This window comes from Cyrtonyx montezumae, unplaced genomic scaffold, assembly GCF_038088225.1.
Source record: "Cyrtonyx montezumae isolate F1298 unplaced genomic scaffold, pur_monq_1.0 scaffold_29, whole genome shotgun sequence".
In the NCBI taxonomy this organism is placed as follows: Eukaryota; Metazoa; Chordata; class Aves; order Galliformes; family Odontophoridae; genus Cyrtonyx; species Cyrtonyx montezumae.
This window is the reverse complement of record NW_027072033.1, coordinates 9,384,525-9,397,852: the sequence shown is the minus strand read 5'-3', so window position 1 is coordinate 9,397,852 and position 13,328 is coordinate 9,384,525. Positions and strand designations below refer to the sequence as shown.

Here is a 13,328-nt window from a genome sequence, read left to right as displayed (position 1 = left end):
ATTTTGTTGTAATAACACCATCATTAATTCCACCTACCACTCTGGAGTCAGAGCAAAGAGAATGAAGTCTTTTTAAAAAGAAAAATCACATGATCACATGCAGTACAGCACAGCTGAGAACCTTGCGCAACCAGAATCAACCAGTCCAAAATATACAGGTCACATCAGAAAATCCAATCTGTCAAAAAATTGCAGTTCCCAGCATTACTAGTTGTTCGTGTGAAAAGAAGCACTCGGATATCCCCCATGCACTCACATGCACAGAGCAGCTGAAGTCCCCAGCACCTCCAAGAGCTCCACAAGTACAACTGGAGGGCTCAGCAGCTGCACAACTAGAGTTTAGGTGAAGCACCTTTCTCCAGATATGCAAGTTCCTAAAACCAAACCCACAGCCCCTTCACAAAGAACAGGATAATGCCTGATGGATATCCTAGCTTTGCAGCAATTCTTCACCTGGATGCAGGTTTATATTCCCATCTTCCAACTTGCGGGAAGAAAATCATGAACTGAAGCTCCTTCAGAAACGATGAATTATCCTCAGACAGAAACACGATCAGCACCAGTGCTGTGCATGAGACTGCATGTGCTTATTAAAGGTTCGTGCCAGCTTTTTCATTATAAATAGAACTAAGGCATGACTGTAAACATTTGCTTTGGATGGAAATATCTATGGAAACATTACGTGCCCTGTTCTGAATTTTCAAGCTCCATGTTGTTTTCAGTCATGGCACAGTGAAGCAAGAGACACAGGAAGCATTCAGAACTGGACATGGGAGAATGAGCTTGAATCATTTCAAAAACGGATTATGGATTTTACTCACTAAAAACAGGGCCTTACATGATTTTCCAGACTCTCGTGAGTATTTCAGTTGGCTCCAAAGCAAATAATACCTACAATTAAGAGCTGCCAAGCCAACAAAAACTGATTGGTTCAGTTACAGTGCAAAGTTCAAACAACAAAGCACAAATGCAAGTTCCTCCTGAAAACAGTAATATAAGATAGACCCACAGAAATCCAGTATCAGAATAGCAGGCCGAGTGCCCAAATGTACCTACTGGTCTGTGTCTACGTAATGAAGTCTCCTGAAAGCCACTACAAAATAAGCATTTCTTCTCTCTGGAAGAAAGACCACAAATATCCAACAGTCACACCAAGACAGTCTGCTAAAAAACCCTGAAAGTTAAATAAGCAAACAAAACTGAAACACAATGTGTTTTACTGCTGCAAAGTTTTAGATCCCACCGAAGATGTTCACAGTTCTGGGGTCTCTTCTGATGACAGCTGCACACAGAATTCCCACTTAAGGACTTAATGCATTTTTTACTGAGTTTCCTAGCAGAACAACAACAAAGTTCTGCAGCAGTTTGTGAGACACACCGATTTGCTTCATGTTGCTTTCAGCATCAGAGACAAAAAACGTCAAAAGTCAGTATGAAACCAAACACAAATGAAGGAGCACTGAGAATGACAGAAGTATGTACCACAGCAATATAAAGAACATCAGTGTAAACTCTGCACATCGTGTTATGTTTTATTTAAGGAGAAAAGAAGAGAGAAAGAGTACACACCAACAGAGTGAAAAGTGATGACATTACTACTCCTAACAGATCATATCTGAATTTCCTGACATTTGAAATCCAGTCTCAGATTTAACATGACACTAATGTAACCTTCATAAATAGCATAGCAAGTTCTTTGTTTTCAGCAGGCACAGCTCAGAAGCAACTGGCAATGAACAGGAACAACCAAATAGAGAGCTCACATACACACTGTTATGTTCGTAATTTATTTTTCTCTTAAATTTGCATAACTGACAAAGCCTACAGAAGGAGAGATTTAATCAATATTTGGAAGAGATCCTTCTCCCCCATGTTACTACGCACCTACACAGAAGCCATGAAGTCAGAGCTATATGCAATAAGTACTCTAAGGAGTAACCCTGATGGTTGTTACAGCATACATACACAATCTCAAGTCTTAACTCTCCTTGAGAAAGCAACTATTTTACACTGCAAACTTGCAACTGCTTCCACCTAACAGTCTTTCAGTTTCAAATTGTTCTGTTCTGAAGCAAGCTTCATTTTGGAAATGCAAAAGTTTTGGCTCGGATTTAATTAGTTTTCTTCATTATATCCATGACCATGTTTAGAAGCACAACAGCAGTGACAGCACACCGAGGTTTTAGCTGTAGCTGAGCAGTGCTGCTCAGAGCCAAGGATGTTCCGGTATCTCAGCATCTTGTAGTGCATGGTCAGCAGGGGGAGCTCGGGGGCACAAGGAGCTGGGAGGGAACAGAGCTATGACAGATGACCAGGACAAGGGGAAGTCCCACACCACTCAGCAATAAAGCTGGGGTAAAGGAGGAAAGGGGCACATTACCAGAGTATAAGAAGTTTCTGGACAATGCACTCAGACATATCATTGTATTTTTGGGTGGCGCTGTATGAAGCTCGGAGCTGGACTTGGACTTATGGAGTCCCTTCCAGCTTATGATATTAAATGATTCTATAGTTCAGAGCAATGGCATTCATCTTCCCAAGGAACCATGCTGCACAATGAACCCCGACGTCCAGCCTGCTGAAAGGAAGCAGCGAATGAGTTCCTCCTTCTGCTCTGCTTGCACAGGCAGCTCTGCTTCATCCAGCAAGCTGCCCACACCGTGGGAAGGGTGTTCCTCACTGCCAAATGCAGCCTTGCTGCCTGAGAGGTCAGACCACAGCAGGAAGACACTAGGAAGAATTTCTATCTGCTTGTAAAACATATAGGGCAAATATTCTTCAGTTCTAAAGAAGGAAAACTACAAATATTTCAATGCATTAAGTAAAAAAAAATACACTTGAAGTTATTTTAGATATGTTAAATTTTATTTTCAGGAGAAAAACCTTTCTTAAAAAAGAAATGAAAACAAGATAGGCTGCTACAGGTCCAGTGAGGCTATTTTCCCTCATAGATTAATGAATTCAGAGGGCAGAGGGGAATAGTCCAACATAAGACAGCAGAGCAATAAAGCATTAGGAAATATACTGTACTGCTACAGAAATTCCAGTATCATCCATATGCCTTGGCTGCTTTTTGGAGACTGAACAGAAGCAATGTTGGCTAACAGCATGTCCTTACCTCCCATGATGCTACAAGAGTACATCTATATACATTTAATGCACCAAAAACAAACAGCTGAAAAACATAAGCGTATGTACTTTTACATAGTGAACACAGTCATTTAAGAAAAAGAAACAAAGCCACTTGTGTTTTGAGCCTAGAAAAATACTTAGCAGTCCTTCTGAAATTACTGAGTACAGGAAAAAAAATGGCACACACAAACAGACAGAAGTAACAGTAAAAAACTAAAATAAAATTAACTTCTCCGAAGACATGTGAGCATTTTTCTGCCACAGCATTTTTCACCACACTTCACTCACACACATAAAGATGTTTCCATTTTGCAAAATCACAAAAAACGAAACAGGCTCAGTTGCTTTTTGCTGCACCATAACTGAAGTACCAACAATTCTATTGCCGACTTTTGCCAAAAGACATGTGTTACAGGAAATCTATCCAAGACCACAGCACGGGTAGTATATCCCAGCACTGCCACTGTGAAAAGGATTTATTTTGGTAGACAAGTAAGGCTTCCGAGACAATCAAACTGGCAGAGACTTACAAAAATATACAGTTACACATATGCTCCTGTTGCCTCAATTAGGTCACAAGGCAATCACAGGGTTGGTAGGGACTTGAAGTGATCACTGAGTCCAACCCCCAGCCAAAGCAGGTTCCCTACTATAGGTTGCATATGTAGGCATCCAGATATATCTTGAATATCTCCATAGAATATCTCCACAACTGCTCTGGGCCACCTGTTTCAGTGCTCTGTCACCGCTACTGTAAGGAAGTCCTTCTGCATTTGAGTATGGAATTTGCTCTGTTCATGTTTTAGGCCACTGCTTCTTGTCCTATCTCTACACAGCTCTGAGAAGAGCCAAGCTACATATGTTTGCCTCCCACCTCCCTTCAGATATTTATTAACATTAATCAGATATCCCCTCAGTCTTCCCCAGGCCAAAGAGAACGAGGTCTTTCCATACATGGGAGATGCTCCAGGCCACCTTTGTGGCCCTGTGCTGGACTCCTAGGAGATCCCTACCTTTTTTCATCTGGGGAGCCCATAACTGAATACAGTACTCCAGATGTGTCCTCACCAGGGCAGAGCAGAGGATCACTTCCCTTGACCCGCTGGCTATGCTTCTTTTTAATGCACCCCAAGATACCACTGGCCTTCTTGGCCACAAGGGCACACTGCTGGCTCACAGCCTGCAACAATGAAAAAAAAAAAGAAAAAAAAGCTCTAAACAGAAGTCATAGTTTTTGACCCACACTAACTTAAACTGTTTTTCCTGTACTGTAAAGGAGGACAAATGCTACTTTCCAAACCAAAATAAGCAAGGGAACATAAGATCCAAGCCATACAAGGTCTCTCTCTATTGGACTTCCTGCATGTACTGGAAGGAAGAATAAAAAGCTGCAAAAAGTATGATTATTATTATTCCACTTAGGAATATGAGATCAAATATTTCAACAGCAAGGTCCTGCACGTACCTTAAGCAAAATTCTGCCAACAAGGCTGGATGCTGAAAATGAAAACAATACATGGTTGCATATTTTCAAACCCTCTCTTATCTTAAATTGCCATAAGAAACAAGAGCTAAGAGTATAATCTTATTTAAGCCACTGTTTATTAGTCTTGGGTGCTTCTAAAAGGTTTCCTCAAACTCTTTTCCTGGCTTTTAAGGAAAGCACAAATGTCTTTGGCAAGCTTTCAGGCTGAAGAATCACATGGTTCAATTACAATTCAACATCTACCAATACAAAGATCTAAGTGGACTGACATACTATTACTGGCATGTCATTTCAAATTATTATTTCAACACCATCAATAAAAATAAAACGTTATGAAAGATACAGAGTGGCTATCACTGAACACTGACTATTATTAACCTGGAAGAACCCTAAGTTACTTTTTTCATAACTTTCCCTGGAGGTCAGTGGGGATTACTAGAGAATTTAAGGCTCTGTAGTACAAGCTTGGTCTGGAATTTGATATAGAACATAGGCATTATCATGCTCATGCTCATTCACACTTTGTTGAACGTTTCTGGATTTCTGTAAGAGTTAGGACTCAACAATGAAGGGGTGAGGGAAGATGTGGAGGTGTTTTCAAATGACACTGCTCTTTAGGCACTACTGAGGGAGAAAATCCTACACAAATCCAGTAGTATCAAGTCAGCATACTATCCTCAAGTCACTGACTGGACATAACTCAGGAAAACAGTGGGAAAGAGAGCACCAAACATTAATTTTATAAGATAAAACCCTAGTTTCCTGTTTCCACATAGTCAAGCATATATTTTGAAATTAAACAACAAGAAAAAAAAAAGATATAACCACGGGGATCTAACAAAAAGGCATCAGGTCTTGGAGACTCATTGGAAGTTGCCTACAATACCCTGAGCCCCTGAAGCTCCCAGTCAGAACTGCTGTCTCCCTCCTACACTGCAGCTGTGCAGCCATTGCTGATGAACACCTGGCTGGTCATAGCTAAAGATACAGTAGATTCCTCTGCTAGCATCAGTTCTGATGAACAGCAGTTAAGAGAACTCTGAAAACCTTCTCATGGATTGTTAGGCATATTCTAAGAATGAATACAACCTGATGTGCCTTTCATTTGTTTTTGCTGTGTTATGTGTTCTTTGGCTTCAAGTAATACATTTAAACCATCATCTTGGTTTAGAGCAATTTCTAGAAAAACAACCATATACATCTTACAATTTATACTTAATACACATTTGATAACTCCTAAAATACATAGTATATGTACTAAAGTCATAAGCAAGTAAATTTCTTTCAGACTCATTTTAACACGAAACAAAGCACTCCAACAGACAAAAAAAAAAAAAATGGCCATGTGCTCGCACAGCAGCTCAAGAAATTCTGAGATCTAAAATGCTCCAAAGCGTCACACAGCTGTCACATACTCACATCAGGTTAACATCAGTCTCATGACAGCTGGGGAGGGGCAGCCCCAGTGTCAGGCACTTTCGTGAAGGTACCAGGAATCAACTCTGTCGATCGAGCAGGTGGAGAGCTGCTGACTGCGCAGCATGTCTGGTAAGCATGCCTGCAGGGTCTGTGGAAGGTCTCTACAGAAATATCAGCGAGGTCATTCCACAGCCAGCCCTGCCGGTGCTCCAACCAACAGTCTGCCTCCAGGAGGCACACTGCTCTTGTTACTGCTCTGGGTTACTCTGACCAGAAATACCAATATTGCTGGCTGCATCACTACTGGACGTAACACATTTCAAAATACGTAAACCACTGCCAACAGAAAGATGAAAGACACGACAGGAAGAATTGGAGGCAGGGAGGAGAAAAGAAAAAAAACAGATTATCTTTGGTTCCTCTATAGACAAAAACACACTTTAAATCATCATTTTTATTTAGAATTTCTGTAAATCACAGCTCTGCCATTGATGCATCCACTTACAAGAACATTTCAGTTCTGATCTACAAGTTTCCCTTTCACTGACCTTAGACAACCACTGTTTTTGCACATGAAATGTTACCATACTATTGCCTGCTATTTTTTTTTTTTTTGAGAATTGTCCATGTTTGGCAATTCAGATATATATATATATATATATATATATCTTTCAGATACTGCACATTAATGGCTGTTTCTGCTTTGCACATACACAAAAAAAGAAAAAAAAAATCACACAGATGGGTAAAAATATCCTTAAAAATACTGGATACTGATACTTAGGACAGCCTTCAATATTGCAGGCACCAACCCACAGCATACCAATAACTGAACTTTTGCCAAATCCACCAGCAGTTATCAACAAGTCAGATGCTGTGATGGAGCTAGCTCCATCAGGGCACATAATGCAGAACAAAACGGCTTTCCCAGCACTGCAATGCAGATCACTGTTAAAGAGCATCACAACACCATAACCACAGAAGACAGATAGGAAGGAAGATTTGTTTCCTCAAATTGTTTTGCTTCTTTTCCCACTATTTAGTAGTTTTGCAAACTCAGAACAACATTACTATTCTTACTTCCACTTCTATTTTTAATATCTACAGTGCATATTTTGTAGTGTTCCCTTTTATTTTTAGTATTCCCAATTATTTGCCAGCTGTTTGTAGAACAGAACTCACACACATCTGTACATTCAAGAGATTCACATGTACCAAGGCCTCATTAATATGCCTGTCAGTGACAAAATTGTGTAATAAAACTGACAGCTCATACATTCTATATTCACAGTTCCATTTTCTGGAGAACTACTTTTTTGTCTTTATCAGTCAAAGCTCACAGCTCTGAAGCAAGTCTTTCAAGTATTCTGAAGCTTTAGGACTCCCACAAATACAAGCCTGGCTGTTCTGGAAAGACTGCTTCATGTACATGAAAAACAGTCAGAAGTAATTGTTGATACATTAACAATTCATGATTACAACAGAAAAGAAATTGTTTTCAAGTGTCAGATTTTACACAGACAAAAGGCTCAGCAGAACCCAGCATCTGACCCCACAACAGTCAGTAAATGAGCTACATTCTTAGTGTTCAGCACAAGAGGTTCCCTTTGCAGGCAGTGGCACTGAAGGAAATGTCATACATGGGCTAGAGTGTTTGCAGAACCAACTCCTGCAGCAAGAATTAGCAACAATGTCCCAGCAACAACTCTGCATGCAATTACAATCACTGGAGTAGAGCGAAATCCTGTGAACAGCGGAGCTTTTTGGAGAAAAAAAAAAAGAACACTCAAAAAACCATATAACACCCCATCTCCCCAGTGACAAGCAAAACAGTAAAAAAAACAGCAAAAACAGTTCAGATCTCTGTTGAACTCAGGCTATCATCTCCCCGGCTGTGGTGAAGGCCAGGGAAGCAGTATATGACCACAAAGTCTGAACTACCCAGCAGCAGCAGCACTGAGATCTTATTCGAACCTCTTGGCTGAGACAAAGCTCAGCAGGGCCTGCAGCCCTGGCAGTGCCCCAGGAGGTGGGCAGAGCAATGCTCTGAAATTCCTACCTCTGTGGCAAAATGGATGACATCTCCAGGGCTGCTCCCTCCCCACTGCCTTCTTCCATCCTTCCTGGCTACAAGGAACAAAATCTTTCTGCAATTCTTACAGCTTAAGGTCAGCAGACCTCTACTATTTAAAGCAGTAGCAAAAATACTCAAAAATGCAGCTATTAGCATCTAAATACAACTCTTAAAACCCATTCTGAGATACATAAATCCCAGATCACAAAAAATCCTCGCATTTTATAAGTTACTATTTTATTTTAAAGTACTGCTGGACAGAAGTCTATGCTATGTAGCTGCTTACAAATTCCTCTCACAGCCAGAGGAATAATATTGCTTCTACTCAAAGAAATCTTAACATTTTTGTTTGATATGATCTCTGCTATTGTACGTAATAAAGAAAATTACTGTCCAGTAGAGTAGAAATTCACTAAACTTCCTTCACTCAGATCGCTGTGTGAAGGAGGAAAACTTTGGTTCGCTGAATACAGCTCACTTCATCACTACAGAAAAACAGACATGCACTAAATTGAGGTAAATTTGGCTTCTTAGTCAATACTTGTTATAATAATGCCATTTAATACGAAAAAAGCTGATTAGCTGCTTGTTTAGCTAATCAACGGGTTTTATTTAAAGCTGTTTGTTTAGTTCATTATCAGGCTTTATTCTAGCTTTCATAAGTTTCAACATTTTCAGTAGCTATCATTAAAGGATTTCATCAAGTGAACACGCACACAGCTTCTCAAGGACCAAACAAGGCTGCTGCACCATGTACCATCTCACCAGATGCACCATCTCACTAGTAAGAGACAAGAAGAGAGTCCTTTTCCAGACAACAGGTCAGTAAGTTTTCAGCACTTCTGTCTCAGGGTGTATCCCACAGATGCTTAGTGGCTTCATTCATCCTGTAAGTGGAACCCATCTCCTCAGTGGAAAAGTACTGGCAGGACCCATAACGAACATTTACACTCTGATCTTCTGACACTAACAGGGCATGAGTCTTGCAGCCACTTTGCAGGGAGCAATGTCTGTTTTCAAGGAACACTTCAAGCAGATTAAATTCTTTCTCTTCCCCTTGCTATTCTGACCACAGCATCACCTTTCTACCTGTAACAGGTGATGGAACAGTCTGTTCAGGTTATGTTGCTAATACAGTACATCCTGTTCCAAGCTTGTAGTGTATGTTCCCTGCAGAAAAGAGCATGCAAGTCTTCGTGTACATACACAGATGCAGGGATGATCTCTCCCTGCTATACAGACTGCACATGTTTCAAAGCATTCAGTGCTAGACAGAGTTCGCAGAAGTGCAGCAAAAGCAAACAAACACATCCCATTGAGAAAAGGTTATTGTTTAGCACCGTTGACACAGAAACAAAAGCCACAGATGTTACAACACTGCTTCATGGAAAAATACCATCTAGCAACACACATTTTTGACAATGTAAGATTCAAGTTTAAAACAGAATTAGCAAATTTTTGTCAGTAATACTTGACTAAAGCAAAATGTTGGGATATGTAAAACGGGAAAAAAAACAAACACCAAAAACAAACCTCTTAGATTTTTACTAACCACCATCCTACTACCAAATATTGCTCACTCAGTTGTTTAGGACCAAATAAGGCAGATGAAAACACACAAAAACCAACTGAGTTAATGACATAAGGGGGATGTGATTCTGACAGTTAAGGGGAAGTATCACACACCCCACACTTGGGCTATGTCCATAGAAGCTGCTGCTGCAATTCTCTTCACTGCACTTCTAGACCTACACTAGTAAAACAAACAAACAAAAAAAACTTTTTATTTTTTTCACTATCAGTCCAGCCGTGCAACTAGATTTCACTTCAGAGCTTCTATGAGCTGCATAAAAAAGGCCTCCAATAACTCAAAAAAGTAAATGAGAGGAATTGTTATTTGCCTTTTCACATACCATCAGATTATTCCTTCTGCACTTCCTTGTTTTTGCACATCACCTGTCTCAAGTGTGAAACACTGCAGTCACTCATTTCTGCATTTTCCTTGCACATCAAATGGGCAAAAAAAAAAGAAGCTTAATGCTCTCTGTATTAAACAGGAAATTGCGAAATGATCTTCCACACACCATCTAAACACCATACACACCATCTAAAAGTAAAAGCAAAAACTTGCAAAATATTGTTCAGAACATACCACAAATTATATAGCATATTCCCGTCAGTCAAAATTTCCTTTGTTATCACTGCAAATATTTCATTTTTTCACCGAGAATGAGAAAATTCTAGGTAACAAATAACTAGTTAGAATTAACTAATTCTGGTAGCTAATTTGCAGCTCCAAATTCGGGGGGATTTGAGATCATGCACTTAGAAATTCTAAAACTTACAATAGGTCTTATCTGCACTTTTAACACTACTCATATTTCTGGCAAAGATTTAACAGTTATGTAAAACAGAAGAATTTGCCTCAAAAATAAAGTTCCATTAGCAGCAACTTCTGATACATTTCAGAATATTTCTGAAATTTCAGAAAATTTCTAACATTTCTGAAACAATTCAGCTATTCCAAGCCCACGAACAGATCCATGCTTAACTGCTCCTCCAGCACCACAGATCCCAACGTGCCCACGTCAGAGCTCGTGCAAACAGGGAAGGAAGGGAGCAGCCACTCTGGAGAGCACTGGACATAAGTCTCCAGTGGAATGCTGCGGCATGGTGAATCCAAATAAAAATACTTCAGGTATCTTCTTTAAGTTGTTTGAGTATGTCCACAAGGGAGACTGTCAGTATGAGAGAAATTCAGCATATCTTGTAAGCATTTAGACAAAAGGACCAAGGGTTGCCTTTACTTTTAAGATGAATCATGGCTGTGTTTTTCTTTACTACTACAGAAGGAAAAAATGAGAATATATGGATTAGGAAAGCAGTGATCTATCATTTCCACTTCAGCGCATCTGCCACCTTAAAATACTATTTTAAGATAGGCAGCCCTTCTCAAAACAGCTCAACATCTGTAAAGTAAAAGCAGAAACAGACTTCTAATCACTTTGACACACATGCATCAGCATTCTGAATCCAACTAAAATACTCTCTGAAAACCTTAATATTCAATCTGATCCCTCTGTTTTACATGGGGAAGAGCCCCAGAGAGCTTGAGATTATTCTGAGCTTCCTGTGATAGCCATCTTCTGAGCTCAAACAGCTCCTTGCACAGGAAACCAGCCTACAGATTCACAAACAGAAGTCATTACCACCATATAAGTGAAAACCAAAAACCACTGTTACTGTGGAACACAGTTTATTTGAGATATGAAGATGACACTCACTTCCAGACCACCAGCCAGGAAACATTCTACTTAAAAACCGACACTGCAAGCCTGCAATTCACTTCAGGTTTTAGCAGCTGGGTACGAGACACCTGAAGATCACCAGAGGAGCAATAACTCTGCTTTGGTCTCCACACAGTCTTGAGCAGTCCCTCCTGCAGGAAGTCTGCTTTCCCCCAGCCATCTCACCACCACCCCTGGCACTGGTTTTCACTGCAGGGATCTGGGTCAGAAGCAACAGAAAGTGCCCTGATTGCATACCGGGGCCTCAGCATCACTTCTTCCAGTTTCACACACGAGGAGCAGAAGTTTCAATGTCTTGTTGCACAACACAGACCAAGCATTATTTCAAACCACTGCTGAAGTGACAGCAAGCACAGCGGCTGCCTCTCCTAACATGAGAAGGCTCCCCAGGATGACTTAAACAAAGATTACAATTACAGACGTAGTTTCTTTACAGTGAATACAGAGCACATGTCACCACTCTGTGATAATAATTAGCTGAAGTTGAATGGCCTTCTACTAAGGCTAAGTACGAAGACATCCCCTCGCGGGGATGGCGGCCGCACTCACCACTGGGGAACGGCTCCATCTTCCTCACGGCTCCTCTCGCAGCTCCGACAGCACAGCCCAGCAACGGAGGAGGCGAAGAGGCGCGACCCTTCTTCAGTCGTCCTCCTCCCGCCGGCACATGCTCCCCGCACGGTTTGGGCCGGCCACACAGCTGCCTCCTCAAGGCACAGTCGCCGCAAGCGCTTCCTGCCCGGGCCGGGCCGCGCGGCTCCGCCCGCTCCTCCCTCACACAGCGCTCCGCCCCGCCAGGGCCGCGGCCCTGCCTGAGCGAGGCACAGCGCAGAGCCGCGGCAAAAGCGGAACTGCCGGGGCCCAGGCGTGGCTTGAGGCGGCTGCAGGCTTGCGCTGAGTTCGGTGGCGCACGCCTGAAGGCCTTCGTTGGGGGGGGGGGGGGGGACGGACACACGACTGTTTGCTGTATCCCTGCTGCCCGCCTCACCCCGCTACCTTACTGATAAAAGTATCATCTGCGGCTTTTTTGGTGCTGGAAATGTTGCTTCGGGGAAGAAACACCACGCAAAACTTAAGCCCTATGTCTGAGAACAGCGTCCAAACACTCGTAAAGCTCCAGCAGCTCGGGTCCATGCTCACTGCCCTGGGCAGCCCGTACTATGCCCACAGCCCTGTGGTGCAGACCCTGTCCCTAACCCGCAGCTCCCCTGTCACAGCTCCATGCCGTTCCCTCGGGCCCTGTCGCTGTCACACAGAGCAGAGCTCAGCGTTGCCCCCTGTTCCCTGTGAGAGCTGCAGCCGCCATCAGGCCTCCCCTCAGCCTGCCCTGCTCAGTGCTGAGCATGCTGATGGGCATCAGTTACTACTCGCACATCTTGCACTGCAGACCCTTCAGTGTAGTGAGACTGCAGCAGTGCAGAGTAGAGTTGAAGTGAGACTGCAGCAGTGCAGAGTAGACCGGGTCACCACCTTCCTGGCAGTGCTAGACCTGGTACAACCCATGGAGCAGCTGGCTTATATCTTACATTTCACACTGGAATTCATAGAACTGATGCTGGGCTCTCCTTGAATGACACTCCTTGAAGCAAGACATAGCAACTACTCATCCTTGTCAAAAAAAGAAACCCTTTTTTATGAACTTACTAAACCAGCAAAGCTTCTAACAGCTTGAAACATCCCAGAGGTTTCTGTCCTAAGCTGAACCTGTCTAACATATATTTAGATGTATTAAAAAAGCATTAATATCTGCAGAGCTGACTCAGTGGTGCTGGGATCTTACACAGCACCACACACAGACTGCAGAGAGGCCTGAGTGACTTTTTTGAGCTCCTCATCATTCTCTTTCACCATTCTTCATTTTCTAATCCTTAATTATGACACATCTCAATGACGCTGACAAGTCAGAATG

At 42.1% G+C, this 13,328-nt stretch overlaps 1 protein-coding gene across 1 annotated transcript in view; it reads right to left on the bottom strand.

Moving 5' to 3' along the window:
* Positions 1-12,149, bottom strand: part of LNPEP (leucyl and cystinyl aminopeptidase) — a 53,192-nt gene extending 41,043 nt beyond the window's left edge. The window contains exon 1 of the mRNA XM_065740656.1: positions 11,969-12,149. Coding sequence (XP_065596728.1) covers positions 11,969-11,987 — 19 coding nt within the window. The 5' untranslated portion in view covers positions 11,988-12,149. The remainder of the gene's footprint in view (positions 1-11,968) is intronic.
* Between the last annotated feature and the right edge of the window lie 1,179 nt (positions 12,150-13,328).